This window comes from Rhinopithecus bieti, unplaced genomic scaffold (genome assembly GCF_001698545.2).
Source record: "Rhinopithecus bieti isolate Rb0 unplaced genomic scaffold, ASM169854v2 scaffold_3040, whole genome shotgun sequence".
In the NCBI taxonomy this organism is placed as follows: domain Eukaryota; kingdom Metazoa; phylum Chordata; class Mammalia; order Primates; family Cercopithecidae; genus Rhinopithecus; species Rhinopithecus bieti.
Genome location: NW_016804657.1, coordinates 4,294,350 through 4,311,957, shown reverse-complemented (window position 1 = coordinate 4,311,957; position 17,608 = coordinate 4,294,350). Strand labels below are relative to the sequence as shown.

The window sequence follows — 17,608 nt, the reverse complement described above, 5'->3', positions numbered from 1 at the left end:
AGTACCTCTTTGGTGTCAAGTCTTGCCACTCCCAAAATGCCTTCTCTTCTGGCAGAAGCAAACCATTTGCATTGCAGTTCCCTGTATACACCAGCTTCTTACACCTCTGTACTTTAAACCTGCTTTTATTGTCTAGAACATTTTTTCACCCTCATATCGTCTTGAATTAACACCTTTTCTATCTTTCAGTGTTCAGCTCACTCATAAGCTCCTTCAGGAAATTTTCTTTAACCCTCACTGCCTTCATTAGGGATCTCCTTCAAGCTGTGAAAGTAGCCAGAGCATACCTCTAGCAGTAGTACTGTAATTGTTTTCTTGTTGCTTGTCCTCAATTTTTCTTCTGTTCTTATCTGACCACATTTTGTACATTGAAGCAACTTATGGCAAGAACAAATCTAATAAGATGATGGTAAAATATAAATAAGACTAGCAAATCCAGAATGGGAAAAATTAAAATACCAGTTAAGACCAGCTGGGTTAGGGATGGGGAAATACACAAAGGTTCCGGCTGTTTGGGCCTATTAGGTGATATAGTTGAGCCTTGATTTGTCTCTATAGGCGATTTAGCAGTCATAAGGGAAACAGTTATAATTGTCATCAGAGAGGAAGAAACATTGATTTCTAAAATAAATTTACATGTAGTTTCACATAGGTGGTACTAAGATATGTGCAAGATCCTATGAGAAGTTAGTAATGGGTTTCACATTACTTTCTTACAGTATTCTTCAACGAAAGCAGAGAGCATGACGTTAATATAGAGCTTAGATTGGGTGCAGTTGTTCACACCTGTAACCCAGCACTTCAGGAGGCCAAGGAGGGAGGATTGCTTGATGCCAGGAGTTCAAGACCAGCCTGGGCAGCATAGTGAGACCCTGTGTGTAAAAAAATTGAGTTGGCCAGGCATGGTGGCACATGCCTGAAATCCCAGCTGCTCAAGAGGCTAAGGCAGGAGGATTGCTTGAGCCCAGGAGTTCAAGGTTACAGAGAGTGGTGATCACACCACTGCACTCCAGCCTGGGTGACAGAAGGAGACCCTATCAAAAAAAAAAAAAAAAAAAAAAAAAAAAACATACAAAAAAGTAAGCCAGACATGGTGGCTCATGCCTTTAATCTCAGCACTTTGGGAGACCAAGGTGGGTGGATCACTTGAGGCTAGGAGCTTGAGACCAGCCTGGGCAATGTAGTGAGATCCCCATCTCTACAAAAGTAAAAAATTAGCCAGGTGTGGCAGCATGCGCCTGTAGTCCCAGCTACTTGGGAGGCTGAGGTGGAAGCACTGCTTGAGCCTAGGAGGTCGAGGCTGCAATAAGCTATGATCACACCACCGAACTCAAGCCTGGGCTACAGAGCAAGACCCTGTCTCAATAACAACAACAACAACAACAACAACAACAACAACATGGTGCTTAATGAAGGCATTTCTTCAGGGACTTAACATGATTAGAGGCTCATGCCTCTAATCCCAGCACTTTGGGAGGCCAAGGTGTGTGGATCACCTGAGGTCAGGAGTTTGAGACCAGCCTGGCCAACATGGTGTAAACCCCGTCTCTACTAAAAATACAAAAATTAGCTAGGTGTGGTGGTGGGCACCTGTAATCCCAGCTACTCGGGAGGCTGAGGCAGGAGAATCGCTTGAAACCCGGGAGGTGGAGGTTGCAGTGAGCCAAGATCGTGCCATTGCACTCCAGCCTGGGCAGCAAGAGCGAAACTCCGTCTCAAAAAATAAAAATAAAATAAAAAAAAGAGTGATTCTCTCTTTCCTTTTATTTCCATAGTGCTTGCCACATAGCATTACTCAGTAAATCTTTATTGAATGAATGGCTCTATATAATTAGATTCTGATGTGTTTTGGGATTGATGTTTGAAATGAGTTTTACGATATTGTATCAACTATATGGAAAATAATGGAATTTCTTCTAGGCCAGGATTTCTTAAAAGTGGCAATACTGACATTTGAGGCCAGATAATTATTTGTTGTGAGGGGCTTTCCTCTGCACTGTAGAATGATTATTAGCAGTATCTCTGGCCTCTACCCACTGGATGCCAGTAGAATCCTCAGTTGTGACAACTAAAAATGTCTCTAGACATTGTCAAAGTTACCCTGGGACAGGGGGCAAAATGGCCATTACTTGAGAACCACTGATTTAGACCATGGATCCTCAGTGGCAGGAAAGGGAGGGATTAGAACAGCTTCAGAATTGCATTTTCTGTATTTTTATGGTTCAGTTAAATGGTGAATGCTTACATACTAGGAGAAATAAAATTGAAGTGCTGCCAATTCGAAGTGTAGCAAGGGGCTGGGCGTGGTGGCTCACACTTGTAATCCCAGCACTTTGGGAGGCCAAGGTGGGTGGATCACAAGATCAGGAGTTCAAGACCAGCGTGGCCAACATGGTGAAACCCTATCTCTACTAAAAATACAAAGAATTAGCTGGGTGTAGTGGCGGGCACCTGTAATCCCAGCTACTCGAGAGCCTGAGGAGGGAGAATCACTTGAACCTCAGAGGCGGAGGTTGCAGTGAGCCGAGATTGCGCCACTGCACTCCAACCCAGGCGACAGAGTGAGACTCCATCTCAAAAAAAAAAAAAAAAAAAGTGTAGCAAGGGAACAGGATGCAGGTGGTGGAAACTGAGTAAATTGATTGACTTTTTAAAATTAAAGACTATAACTGAAAAGTTGATCTAAAGAAAATTAGGTATGACTAAGCAACTGAATAAATGAAAATACTAAAGTGATCCCAACTATTGGAGCTTTTAGAAGACTATGTTCTACTTGGTTGCTTTTCTGTAATGTAACAGGCATACATAGAATATGAAATTGTTGCTTTTGGAAAATATACTTTTAAGATTATCTCAATGAAGAACTGATTTTTCCTATAGCCTGGCTTTACTAATTTATAAGCAAAATGACTAAAGCTCAAGTATACTATTAAGTTAATTCTTTAATATTTTCCCCCCTAGGAACTCTCTGTAGCTTCTGCAGACATGGGGTTTGATGATGTGATATAAGTAGATGTTTATATTTTACAATCCATGAAGGTAGTCCATACTGTGCTCTTAAAGCAGCAGCCTTCTAATATCATTCTTAGTTGACGAGTAAACAGAATGTTATGTATGTAATGAGGTCCCACAAAGACAATAGTGTTTTGGAACACCGCAGAGGAAATAATTTGCATAGTTACCATCATTTTATAGTTATGAATCAGTGACTGTGATGTATTTCCGTTACCCTTATTTTTGAACAGGCGTTCTGTTAAAAGTATTCTATTCCTTTCTTAGATATGGGGTGTTTAGGGGAGAGGGGACACATTGCTTGTTTTCTTAGTTACAAGTCTCCATGTTGAGAGGAGTTGCACCCAAGGATCTTCATCCACATGCACATCTGGTACACACGACAGGATCCTGGACTTTAAGCCAATGATACAATGAGACAAAGCTTTTCGGGGAGGGATATAAATTGTTGTGGTCAGAGGGTGGCAAGAGAAACAAGTGACGGTGAAAAAATTCTGGCCTCATCATTTTTCAGTAATAATTAAGAGCACAATATTACAACTGCAAGGGTGAAGGTATGTGGGCTGATGGAAAGGGATAGTTTTGGAGGGTGCTTTATTGAAGGCCCAGAAGAAGTAAACAAACGTGGAAAATTTACTCCACATTGCCAATGACAGGCTGTACTCTGTTTCTATAGCTTTGCAACATTGATTATAGAAGACAATGCAAAGGAGTTGAAATTAGATTTTTTTTTTTTTTTTTTGAGACAGAGACTTGCTTTGTCATCCAGGCTGGTGTGCAGTGGTGTGACCATGGCTCAGTGAAGCCTTGATCTGGGCTCAAGTGATCCTCCTGCTTCAGCCTCCTGAGTAGCTGGGACTATAGGTGCATGCCGCCACCCCTGGACTCAAGATTCGATTTCAAAGATGGCATAAGCATATTGATAATGAAATGAGGAAGGTGGTTTATTACTGTGGGAAAAGCTTCAGTCTGATGTAAGACAGACTTGGTTTAAAATTTCTATTCTGCTACTTACTGATGTGTGAACTTGGGCATGCTATTTAATACCAGCTTGATGGTCTCATAAATATTTTCGTTTTTTATACATTATTTTGGGAGTATGTCACAAATGTATTTTTTAGAATCCTTCAACTGTCAGTGGCTAGCTCTAATGTGAAAGGAGGCTGGCCTAGAATTTTCTCTGAGTGCCCTTCTGATGTTAAAGATCTGAAGCCTACTTAGTAATAATGGAGGTTTCAGCCCTTTTGTCTCTAGAGAGAATGAGCGACAGATAATGACAGATGAAAATAGCGCTTTTTTAGCTACATGGAAACATAATTTGTGTTCTTACTCCAAAAGCAATCTATGATCATTTTTAAAAATTAAGACTTTTTAAAGAGCAGTTTTAGGTTCAAAGCAAAATTGAAACAAAGGTACAGAGATTTCCCATATACCCTCTGCCCCTACACAAGCATAGTCTTCCCCATTATCAACATCCTCAATCAAAGTGGTACAATTTGTTATAAACTGATGAACTTACCTCATCAATTATTACCCAAAGTCCAATTATCACCCAAATTCCTCCTCATCTTTTCATGGCCTGATAGCTCATTTCTTCTTTTATTTTTTGAGATGGAGTCTCGCTCTATCACCCAGGCTGGAGTGCCGTGGTGCCATCTCAGCTCACTGCAACCTCCGCCTCCTGGGTTCAAGCAATTCTCCTGCCTCAGTCTTCTGAGTAGCTGGGATTACAGGTGTGAGCCACCGCGCCTGGCCAGCTCATTTCTTTTTAGCACTAAATAATGTCTATTGTCTGTATGTATGACAGTTTATTTATTCATTTACCTACTGAAGGACATATTGGTTGCTTCCAAGTTTGGGCAATTATGAATAAAGCTGCTATAAACAACCATGTGCAAGTTTTTATGTAGACAAGTTTTCAGCTCCTTTGGGTAGATACCAAGGAGTATAATTGCTAAATCATATGTTAAGAGGATGTTTAGTTTTGTGAGAAACTGCTAAACTCTTCCAAAATGGCTGTACCATTTTGCATTCCTACCAGCAATGAATGACAGTTCCTGCCCCACATCCTCACCAGCATCTGGTTTTGCCAGTGTTCTGGATTTTGGCCATTTTAATAGGTGTATAGTGGTTGTATGTATTTTCAAACGGAACAGAAAACACAAGATTGGCTTTGATATTTTGCAAGATAGAAATTCCATTCTGGACAACTGACTTACTGTTTATGCTTGAATCTTTTCTCTTTTTTTTTTTTTCTGGAGACAGAGTCTCGCTCTGTTGCCCAGGCTGTAGTGCAGTGGCGTAATCTCGGCTCACCACAACCTCCGCCTCCCAGGTTCAAGCGGTTCTCATGCCTCAGCCTCCCGAGTAGCTGGGATTACAGGCACGCACCACCATGCCCAGCTGATTTTTGTATTTTTAGTAGAGATGGGTTTTGCCATGTTGGCCAGGCTGGTCGTGAACTCCTGACCTCAAGTTATTTGCCCGCCTCGGCCTCCCAAAAATGCTGGGATTATAGGTGTAAGCCACCGCACCCAGCCTATGCTTGACTCTTTTATTAGTTGGAGCTGTTAATATTAATAACTTCAGATAGGTTGAGTGGTAAGTTTGCTGATAGGTTTGATTTGGGTCTGAGACCCAGACCCAAAATCTAGGTTTAGCTACATTAAAAAGGCAACCACTACAGATAAGTGTCCAATCATGAGATCTCTTAAAACAATGATGGAGTCCGACCCTGTTAGGAAAATCCTTTTGCTAGAGAGAGAACTCAGATCTCTTTCATCCTGGTCATTATGCCTTGGGCTAAAAGGAGGACATTTAACATTTATCGTATGCCAACAGTGCTAGGCCATTCTGCATGTTATCTTACTTAATCCACATAATTTATCTGTGAAATATTTTCTATTGTCCCCATGTATAATTCCAAGTTGTTTGAGTTGTTTTTTTTAACTTTCCCAGACTTTATATCTGCCACTCCTCCACCTAGAATAGTATTATGCCTCCTTTTTGCATAGTGAATGCCTACTTATTCCTCAGAGCTCATCTCAGATGCTATTTTAAGGAAGCCTTCCCAGTCCCCTGGGCTTGTTTCCCTATTAAATGGATCAAAGGCTTGATTCTCTATTACACTTCACTGATCAAGGTGCACTGATCTCAATAGCACAAATAACTATGTGAAGAGTCATTTAATATCTGTCATTTCTTCTGAAGTGTAAGCTTCATGAGCACAGTAACTGTGCCTGTATCATTTTTCTATGTTACAGTGCCAAGTATAGTTCCTTGTTTGGTAAATAATTATTATATGATGATGGCAAATAAATTCCATAAACAGAAGGTTTTTTTTTTTTTTTTTTTTTGAGACGGAGTCTCGCTCTGTCACCCAGGCTGGAGTGCAGTCGCACGATCTCCACTCAATGCAAGCTCCACTGCCTCCCAGGTTCACGCAATTCTCCTGCCTCAGTCTCCCTAGAAGCTGGGACTACAGGTACCCACCACCACGCCTGGCTAATTTTTTTTTTTTTTCGTATTTTTAGTAGAGACGGGGTTTCACCGTGTTCGCCAGGATGGTCTGGATCTCCTGACCTCGTGATCCGCCCGCCTCGGCCTCCCAAAGTGCTGGGATTACAGGCGTGAGCCACCGCGCCCGGCTGCATAAACAGAAGTTGAATGCTGGTCCACTGTAACTTCAAAACCTTCCTTTAAATTATGCCATATGCAGGACCTAAGAAGTAAAGGAAGTATTTCTTAATAAAATCACTCCAGAGGCTCTTCCTGAACTCTGTTTCAGTTCTAGATTGGCTATCTAACGATAAAAGTTAAGCATTAACTTTATGTGGTTAGGGTGTGGTCTGAGATAAAGAACCTAAAGTCTTTAAAGTCTCCCCAGTTCCAAGTAGGTAATCCCTTCCAAGAAGTACCACCTTTCTGAGCGGCTGTGTTTGAAGAAAGCTAGTGGGAAAAGTTCCAGGACTATATGTCAGGAAACTACAAGAGTTAGAAACATTTGTTGATTTACCAGTGTTTTTAACTTCCTGCTGGGCTGAAAACTGCTTGTTTTGTGGAAAAGCGAAACTTGGCAGCAAACATCTAAAATGAAGAGCCCCCAGACTTTTGAGGAACAAACAGAATGCATTGTGAACACTCTCTACTCATGGACTTCTTGGGCCCAACATTGTGGGTTGCCAACCGGAACCTATGCTGTGTAGATGAAGTAGATTCAGGTAAGGCTCCTGGCCTAGGTGGTGATTGCAGGTCAATAAGAGTATGTTTTCAGCTGGGCACGGTGACTGACTCCTGTAATCCCAGCACTTTGGGAGGCCAAGGCAGGTGACCTGAAGTACGGGGTTTGAGATCAGCCTGGCCAACATGGTGAAACCCCATCTCTACTAAAAATGCAAAAATTAGCCAGGCATGGTGACTCACGCCTGTAGTCTCAGCTACATGGGAGACTGAGGCATGAGAATTGCTTGAACCTGGGAGGCGGAGGTTGCAATGAGCAGAGATCACACCACTGCACTCCAATCTGGGCGACAGAGACTCAGTCTCAAAAAAAAAAAAAAGGGTATGTTTTATTTATTTCCTTTAAGTTTCAAAAGGCAAACTCTAAGCTTTCAGTAACACCTAAAGGGAAAGAGGTTCTCAATGAAGGGAAACTTTCTGACTATTGGTGTTGACAGAACATTTAAGCTCTTGGGAGATGATGTGAAAATTATTTAAAAACAAGACCAATTTTTCTCATTGCCCAGATTCCTGGGACTTGCCATTGCTTCAAACATTGTAACAAATGTGTTCCCTCTGTCCTAGGAGAGCCTTGCTCTTTTGACGTAGTTACCATTGCCGGTCCTTCGGATGTTGGGTGACCAGTTCAACGCAGAATTGGAAACTTCTGCCAAAAACATCATTGCAGAAACCATTCAGGGACAGGTCAAGTTTCTACTTCATGCTATTATTTGCCACTTTTTTTTTCTATTTCAAACTTCCTTTTCTTACTACTCCCATACTATGGTGACAGGAATGTTCTATGAAAATATTTGGGGGCTTATATTCCAAGGAGGTGTAGCAAGAATTCTCCAATTGCTAAAACCTAAGTGGTACAGAGATGGAAAATTTTTGGCATAGGCTGATGAACCTTCAGCTTGTCTCTACTTGGTCATCATCAGAGCTGTGCTTAGTGTGCATAGAGCACATTTTATAGCACTTTATTCTTGGCAAAGTATAGCATCTTTTTTTTTTTTTTTGAGACAGGGTCTTACTCTGTCACCTAGGCTCAAGTGCAGTGGTGTGATCTCAGCTCACTGCAGGCACTACCTCCTGGGCTCAAGTGATCCTCCCACTGCAGCCTCCTGAGTAGCTGGGACTTCAGGCAAGTGCTTCCATGCCCATCTATTTTTTATTTTATTTTATTTTAGTAGAGATGAGTTTTTGCCACGTTGCCCAGGCTGGTCTTGAACTCCTGAGCTCAGGTGATCCACCCACCTCGGCCTCCCAAAGTCCTGGGATTACAGGCGTGAGCTACCACACCCAGCCTATGCTTTTTTTTTTTTGAGATGGAGTCTTGCTCTGTCACCCAGGCTGCAGTGCAGTGGCGTGATCTTGGCTTACTGCAACCTCCATCCCCCGGGTTCAAGCAATTTTCCTGCCTCAGCCTCCCAAGTAGCTGGGACTACAGGTGCACGCTGCCACACCCGGCTAATTATTTTTTGTATTTTAGTAGAGATGGGTTGTTGCCCAGGCTGTTGCCCAGGTTGTTGACCAACCGTGTTGCCCAGGCTGGTCTCGAACTTCTGAGCTCAGGCAATTGGCCCGCCTTGGCCTCCCAAAGTGCTGGGATTACAGGCGTGAGCCACCACGCCCAGCCCCAGCCTATGCATATTTTAATACTTATTTTGTTGGAGGTGGGCATTTTTTTCCCCTAGGGTCCAGCAGTGAAGTATATACAGGAATGACAGGCAGTCTACAAGTTTGATGCAATGAGGGATAAGCCCTACAGCAGCTCACTGGCTTTTCATCAGAATGCTGATTACTGGCAGTAGCACTTGGACTCTGTACCAGATGTAAAGACAATAAGGCAGTATCTAGGAGATGTTGCTGATATATATCAACAATGACAGCTAATATTAACTTATCACTTACAATGTGCAATTATTATCTCATTTAATCATTATGCCCCTGTATGAGTTATCATGGAAGCTATTATTGCCACAGCAACCTCTCCCCATCTGCATATAACACCACAAAAGCAAACATCTAATCTGTTTTGTTCACTGCCATATTCACACAACCTGTAACAGTGCCTTATATATAATACGTCCTCAATAAGAATTTCTTTTTTTATTTTTTTTGGAGACAGACTCTCACTGCAACCTCTGCCTCCCGGGTTCAAGTGATTCTCCTGTCTCAGCCTCCCAAGTAGCTGTGATTACAGACGCCCGCCACCATGCCCTGCTAATTTTTGTATTTTTAGTAGAGATGGGGTTTCACCATGTTGGCCAGGCTGGCCTTGAACTCCTGATCTCAGGTGATCCACCCGCCTCGGCCTCCCAAAGTGCTGGGATTACAGGGGTGAATCACCGCGCCTAGCCCATCTGGGTGGATCACCTGATGTCAGGAGTTCAAGACCAGCCTGGTCAAAATGGTAAAACCCCATCTCTACCTAAAATACAAAAATTAGCTGGGCAGATAACTTGACGTCAGGAGTTCAACACCAGCCTGGCCAACATAGAGAATCCCTGTCTCTACTAAAAATACAAAAATTAGCTGGGTGTGATGGCCCATGCCTGTAATCCCAGCTACTTGAGAGACTGAGGCAGGAGAATCACTTGAACCCGGGAGGCAGAGGTTGCAGTGAGCTGAGATCACGCCACTGCTCTCCAGCCTGGGCAACAGAGCAAGACTCTGTCTCAAAAAAAGAACCACACTCTTAACCGTTATGCTTTATTCTTCCTACTGTACACAGCTTGGGCAGTGTGCCTAAACTACTTTCAAGCAGAACTGGACCTGTTACTTCCAGTTACTTGCCCTGAGGCTGTCCTAGGTAGTTGATAGCTGAGTTGACTTTTTTTTCATTAAACAGATTTTTTTTTGACTGGGTGCCATGGCTCATGCTTGTAATCCCAGCACTTTGGGAGACTGAGAGGGGCAGACTGCTTGAGGCCGGGAGTTTGAGACCAGCTTGGCCAACATAGTGAAACCCCATCTCTACTAATAATACAAAAATTAGCTGGGCATAGTGGCGCACACCTGTAATTCCCAGCTACTCAGGAGGCTGAGGTAGGAGAATCACTTGAACCTGGGAGGCAGAGGGAGGTTGCAGTGAACTGAGATCTCACCACTGCACTCCAATCTGGGCAACAGAACGAGACCCTCTCTCAAAATAAATAAATACATACATACATAAATACATACATACACACATACATACAAACACAAATACAAAAATTAGCCAGGCATGGTGGCACACAACTGTAATCCCAGCTACGGGGAAGGCTGAGACAGAAGAATTGCTTGAACCCGGGAGGCGGAGGTTGCAGTGAGCCAAGATGGTGCCATTGCACTCCAACCTGGGTGACAGAGCAAGACTCTGTCTCAAAAAAAAAGAAAAAAATTATTTGACTTGAACTTGTTTTAATAAAAAAAAATTTTGAAACAGCCCTAAACTCAGGGAAAAGTTGCAAGGATAGTACAAATAATTTCTCTCTTTAATCATTTGACAGTAGGGAGTTGACATGATATTTCATCAACCCCTACTATTTTTATACTTCCTTCAAACAATTAGACATTCTCTAATTGACATTCTCTAATGTAACCACATTCTAACCATCAAAACTAGGAAATTAACATTGATTCGTTTTCATCTAATCCTTAGATCTCTTTCAAGTTTTGCCATTTGTCCCAATAATGTAATGTATAGTAAAAAGTTGTAGGCCAGAATCACATATTGCATTTAGTTGTCATTTCTCTTTAGTTTCCTCCAATCTGGAATTTTTCCTCAGTCTTTCCTTGATTTTCATAACCTTGACACTTGAAGACTATGGTCTATCTTGTTGAATGTCCCTTAATTGGGTTTGTTTGATGTTTCTTCTTGAATAAATTAAAGATATGTACCTTTGGTAGGAATATCACAGCAGTATTGCTGTGTTCTTAGTGCATTGCATCAATTGGCACAAGATTTCATTTTATCCCAGTATTGATGTTGTTAACTTTAATCACTTAAGATGGTGTCTGTAAGGCTTCTCCTCTATAAAGTTACTCTTTTCCCCTTTGTAAGTAATAAGTGTTTTATGGCGAGGTACTTTGAAACTATGTAAATATTCCACATTTCATCAAAATTTCAACGCATTCATTTCTTATCAGCATTGGACCCATGAATTCCTACTTTATTCAGTGGGTTATAATCTGTTAACGTCATTATTAATTTAGATGCTCAAATCATCCTAGTTTTAGCTAGTGGGAGTCCTTTCACTCTAGACTGCACCTCTTTGATGTGTCTCTATTTTTATTTGAGTACTTCCTTAATTTCTGACAGAAGATCTTACACTTCCCTAGCCCCAAACTGAAATCAACCATTCTCCAGAGAGCGCTGGTTTCTTTTATTTTTTGAGACGAGTCTCACTCTGTTGCCAGTCTGGAGTGCAGTGGCACGATCTCAGCTCACTGCAACCTCCGCCTCTTGGATTCAAGCAATTCTCCTGCCTCAGCCTCCCGAGTAGCTGGGACTACAGACGCACACTGCCAAGCCTGGCTAATTTTTTTTTTTTTTTTTGTATTTTAGTAGAGACGGGGTTTCACCATGTTGCCCAGGCTGGTCGCGAACTCCTGAGCTCAGACAATTCGCCCGCCTCGGCCTCCCAAAGTGCTAGGATTACAGGTGTGAGCCACCGCGCCCACCTTTTTTTTTTTTGAGAGGGAGTCTCGCACTTTCGCCCGGGCTGGAGTGCAGTGGCGCCATCTCGGCTCACTTCAACCTCCACCTTCCGGGTTCACGTGATTCTCCTCCCTCAGCCTCCAGAGTAGCTGGGATTACATGCGCCCGCCACCACGCCCGGCTACTTTTTTTGTATTTTTAGTAGAGACGGGGTTTCACTACGTTGGCCAGACTGGTCTTGAACTCCTGACCTCATGATTCACCTGCCTTGGCTTCCCAGAGTGCTGGGATTACAGACGTGAGCCACCGCACCTGGCCTTTGGTTTGTTTTAATGGAGAATGATATTTAGAAATCAAGATTTAGGTGCCCTCCCACATGGATGTCCTTTTCAGTTTGGGCTCTGATATTCAGCTCTGACCACCCTTGACCCCCGTAAATCCCCACAGATCTTGCTTGGACCCACCTAATGGCTTTTGGATCCCATATTTGAAAAGGAAAGAGGAAAAGAAAGAGCTACTCAATTATTTTAATTATTATTTTATTATTAATTCTAATTAATTACTATTTTTGAGACAGGCTTTCTCTGTCACCTAGGCTGTAGTGTAGTGGCTCAATGATAGCTCACTGCAGCCTCAATCTCATAGGCTTAAGTGATCCTCCCACCTCAGCCTCCTAAGTAGTTGGGACCACAGGCATGTGCCACCATGCCTAGCTACTTTTTAAAATTTTCCATAGAAACAGGGTCTCAATGTGTTGCCCAGGCTAGTCTTGAACTCCTGACCTCATGTGATCCTCCCACTTTCGCCTCCCAAAGTGTTGGGATTACAGGTGTGAACCACTGCACTCGGCCTTTTTTTTATTTGAGACAGAGTCTCGCTCTGTCACCCAGGCTGGAGTGCAGTGGCGTGATCTCGGCTCACTTCAACCTTCACCTCCCAGGTTCAAGTGATTCTCCTGCCTCAGCCTCCTGAGTAGCTGGTATTACAGGCGTGCGCCACCATGCCTGGCTAATTTTTGTGTTTTTAGTAGAGACAGGGTTTTACCATGTTGGCCAGGCTGGTCTTGAACTCTTGACCTCAGGTGATCTGCCTGCCTCGGCCTCCCAAAGTGTTGGGATTACAGGTGTGAGCCACCACTCCCAGTCTTTACTTGAGAGTTTCCCAGACATTTCCTAGTCATTCAAGCAATACCTTTACAATTTAACCAGCAGGACTATCACATACTTAATATTTTTCTTTCAAATCATTTTTCGTTTATTTTGTTTAACCTAAGCAATAATACCTGAAATCATGGGTTTGATGGACTACTTATGTATTTTCAAATGCCCATTAAGATAACAAAATGTTAAAACGAAAAAAGATTATCCATCTACCCTCTGAGATTTCGTTAGTTACCACCAATTGCACATTTGGCACTCTAAGAAACAATCGCTCTACTGGATTCCTGCACCTGCAGCCTCCTGTACTTTTTGAGTGATACTCTGTTGATATTTCGTTTGTCTTTCCTCAGGCAGGAGCTATACTCCAGAACACAGTGGAATCTCTCAGCAAGACCTGGTGTGCTCAGGATTCCAACTTAGCTTATGAGAGAGCCTTTCTGGCAGTGTCAGCGAAACTTCTTGAGTATACGGCTCACATCACTCCTGAAGTAGTGGGACAGGTGGCTATCCCCATGACGGGTATGATCAATGGGAACCGAGCCATCCGGGAGTTCATCCAGGGCCAGGGAGGTTGGGTAAGTGTGTTGGGGCTCCTGGTTTTGCTAGGTATTTGCACTGTTTTTGTACTAATACCTGGGATTCCAATTCATGACCCTTTTGGTAAATTGGAAACCAACAGGAAAACAGGCTTCCCTATTTTGCTGAAAATGCCTAGATTTTCTTGCCATGGAAAAGTGGAGCAGACAGAAGATAAGCCTGTGGGTGTTGGACTCCAGAGTCATGCTACCTAAAATATTGACTGCTGACTACTGTAAAGCTAATCTTCATTTCCTACACATAATCATCTATAAAGTATATTCGTGGTAGAGTTCTAATTTCAGCCTGGCTTCGCTCTGTTCCCTTGTAAATATCTGGGTCTTTTTTTCCTAACATCTTTATGTGTGTGTTAGGGAAGTCAGAATCACCTTAATAGTATCTAAGAAAAAACAGTCTGCTGTAGTTGTAACCATAGAAGGTATTCTAAGCCCATGTTTTAGTAATCATTAGAACTTATGCTGTCATAGAGCACTCCTTTCCGTTTACAGGGTCAGTGGAAGCCTTAATAAGAGCTACATTTCCTGGAGCTATCTGCAGATCATTTCCTGGTTTCTTAGGAAGTTCCTGAAAGCAATTCCTTTGACTGTAGGATTTTCACTGTCTTTCCTAGGAAAATCTGGAGAGCTGAAGAGGTGGAGCTATTCACGAGACTGAACATCACTTCCTTGTTGACTGACTGGGTGATTAACTCCTGGCAATTCAAACAAACAAATAAAAAAACACTTTTTTCATTTTATCAGAACTGAACTTAGCTGAATAAGTTATTTTTTACTGATTGTTAAAGTTGGGAGCAGCTGCCAGAGGCCTACAGAGTTGGTTTTTGTTTTGTTTTGTTTTTTTGTCAACTTAACGCAAACCACAGAGATTTTCTACTTTCTGTTTTCACATGAGTTTTAATGAGGTTCTGTTGAAGCAAAGACCTCTAGACACAAAGTAATGACTTGTTAGTAGTGGAATTATAAACAACAGGGCAAGCCTTTGCTGGAGGTATTTTGAGAGAAAGGGAGAATAATGGAAACTATTCCTTCAGATTTAGCCCTGTCCTTTGGTAAGAATCTTGTATACTAATTTTGCAATTTAAAGGATTTCAGGAAGCTTTTTGGTTGAAAAATCTTGGTTTTTTTTTTTAGACGGAGTCTCGCTCTGTCACCCAGACTGGAGTGCAGTGGCTCAATCTTAGCTCACTGCAAGCTCTGCCTCCCCGGTTCACGCCATTCTTCTGCTTCAGCCTCCCGAGTAGCTGGGACTACAGGCGCCCGCCACCACGCCTGCCTAATGTTTTGTATTTTTAGTAGAAACAGGGCTTCACCATGTTAGCCAGGATGGTCTGGATCTCCTGACCTCGTGATTCACCCGCCTTGGCCTCCCAAGGTGCTGGGATTACAGGCGTGAGCCACTGTGCCAGGCCTAAAATCTTGTTATTTTAAGTTGAGCATTTTCATTCAAAAATCATCCCTAAACTTCATGTTAATTTCACCTGAGGAGGACTATTTTATGCATTTTAGAGGTTGTAAGCAAAAAAAACACAAAAAACAAAAACAACCCAAAAAACAAACAAACAAACAAAAATAGTTGTTTCTACTAGGAAGGTCAAAGAAAATAAAAGTTACTGCATTGTTACTGCCACAGGATGGAGGAAGTGCTGGCCCACATCTAGGACAGCAAGGCCACCCCAGCTTAGATGAAGCTAGCTGCATAGCACAGAGCTTTAAAAGTGTGGTTCACACACCACTTGTGAACCATATTAAATTGCTGATTCGCATTCCTAGAGATTCTGATTCTGTAGGGGTAGGCTGGAGCCTAGGAAAACCTACCTTTTACACTAGTTCCATAGGTGATCCTGATGTACATATAGAGTGTGACAGCCATCACTTTAGAGAATGGATTGACAAATTACAACCCACACGTCAAATCTGGCTTGCTGTCTTATTTTGTAAATAAAGTTTTATTGGAATAGAACAACATTCACTTGTTTACATATTGTCCATGGCCGCTTTTGCGCTACAATGGCAGAGTTGAATGATTATGGAAGACCATATGACTGGTTAAGTCCAAAATATTTACTAGCTGGCTCTTTACAGAAAAAGTTGGCTGACCCCTTCTCTAAGTCAACATTTCTCCTTGGTAATTGAAACTCTATTACAGTCCTGACAATTCCAGCAAACACAGCTGTGGATACAGGGTTTAAACTCAAAGATATTTAACTCTTTTTTGGGAACTTCGTTTCCATATGTTTGTTAATTCTTGTATAATCCACAGTTTCTCTAGGTCTTCAGCCAATCTACAGCTACAGAGAGCTCTGTAGCTCCTAAGTAGTCCATTTCTCTGGCCCTACAAGTGAGAGTGACTGGAAGCAAAACTTATGATTTGTATGATCTTATATCTCAAAATAGTCCTTAATGATCTAATAGATTAGTAGGCAGTCATCAGGTAGAGACTTCAAAAACCAGACTACTTTCCTGAATGTCAAGAAGAAAGGCATTGCTACAGTGATTCATGAAAAGCAGCATTAATGACTTTGGCTAAAGTTTAACAAAGCTAACCACTTCCCCTCTATCAGCCAGCCATCTATCTATCTCCCGTAAATGCAGAGAAGTAAATATGTAGTGCTGTTAATATATTTTTGCTTTTTAAAGTTATGCTTTGGCCTGGCACGGTGGCTCATGCCTGTAATCCCAGCACTTTGTGAGGTCAAGGCGGGTGGATCACCTGAGGTTAGGAGTTTGAGACCAGCCTGGCCAACATGGTGAAACCCTGTCTCTACTAAAAACACAAAATTTAGCCAGGCTGGGTGGCGTGTGCCTGTAATCCCAGCTACTCAGGAGGCTGAGGCAGGAGAATCACTTGAACCTGGGAGGCGGAGGTTGCAGTGAGCTGAGATGGTGCCACTGTATTCCAGCCTGGGCGACAAAAGCAAAACTGTCTCAAAAAAAAGAAAGAAAATAAATAAAGTTATGCTTTTTCCTCTATTCCTAGTTAAATCACAACAGGTTAGTAATCCGTAAATGATGTGTCCTGTTTCTCTTTAGTAGAAATTGTATTTTTGGCTAACCATTAAGAAACTTGTACTCCTTTGTCCCTTATGTTACTATAAACTCAAGATGATGAGTTTTGTGGTATTTGACTTCATAGGCAAAATCAAAATACTTTGACTGTTGCTATTCTGTTTTATGAAATAAACTTCTGTCTATGCATTTGAACTAAGTTTCAGCAAATTCAATCTAAATTGAATAATTCCAGTTCCCGGTTTTATCCTGTGTTGCTCATAAAACAGTTCCAAGTATACTGCATTATCTTGAGATTTGAAGATATGGTGCCCACGGGGATTATACTAGGCAAATGCATTAAGCAGCTCTGGCCTAGGTGTTGTGTATTTTAGGAGACTCTATCTTAGGAGAGTTTAAGTGATTGGGCTGCAGGAAGAAGACATTGTAACCCAGGAATTAAAAATGGATTCAGATTGCTTGATTTTAACACTTTAGTTTCACCATAGGCTAATTATGTGACATTGGGCAAGAGACATAATTCTTCTGTACCTTGGTTTCTACATTTGTAAAACAGAGATGATTTGGTAACTTATTAATAAGATTTTTGTGAGAGATAAATAAAACAATATGCTTTGTAAAGAGCCAGTGCCTGGAATATTTTAAACACTGTGCTATTAGCAATTTGGAATTCTATGTTATGGAGTTCATAATGTTCTAGCTTGACTTTTTTCTCTCTCCATTAACCCTGGCTCTCACAGATGCAAACCACTCTTAATGGCTTTACCTTTCACATCACTGTGAGTGATTCCTAAATATGATTTATTTCCCTTCTCAGTTCCATACCCACAGACGCTTATTATTTTTGTGTACCTTTCTTATCCCCATACTCTCTGTTTGCCATACAACTAGCTCAAAACCTCAGTCATTTTTACCTTGTCTCTCTCTCTCCAGTCCAACTCACCCAACAGTTTTTCTCATTTGTTACTTCC

General features: G+C 41.9%; 3 protein-coding genes across 6 annotated transcripts in view; 2 read left to right on the top strand and 1 right to left on the bottom strand.

Moving 5' to 3' along the window:
- Window positions 1-17,608, bottom strand: part of DCLRE1B (DNA cross-link repair 1B) — a 112,332-nt gene that overhangs the window by 19,716 nt on the left and 75,008 nt on the right. The window lies entirely within an intron of this gene.
- On the top strand, window positions 7,104-14,811 carry BCL2L15 (BCL2 like 15). The gene is given in 6 exon segments (XM_017869778.1): window positions 7,104-7,154; window positions 7,157-7,232; window positions 7,816-7,852; window positions 7,854-7,935; window positions 13,386-13,610; window positions 14,243-14,811. Coding segments are annotated over 6 exon segments (489 nt in total). The 3' UTR covers window positions 14,261-14,811.
- PTPN22 (protein tyrosine phosphatase non-receptor type 22) overlaps window positions 13,537-17,608 on the top strand; it is a 79,665-nt gene continuing 75,593 nt past the window's right edge. For both annotated transcript variants that reach the window (XM_017869767.1, XM_017869766.1), the window contains exon 1: window positions 13,537-13,610. In XM_017869767.1, coding sequence (XP_017725256.1) covers window positions 13,564-13,610 — 47 coding nt within the window. In that variant the 5' untranslated portion in view covers window positions 13,537-13,563. The remainder of the gene's footprint in view (window positions 13,611-17,608) is intronic.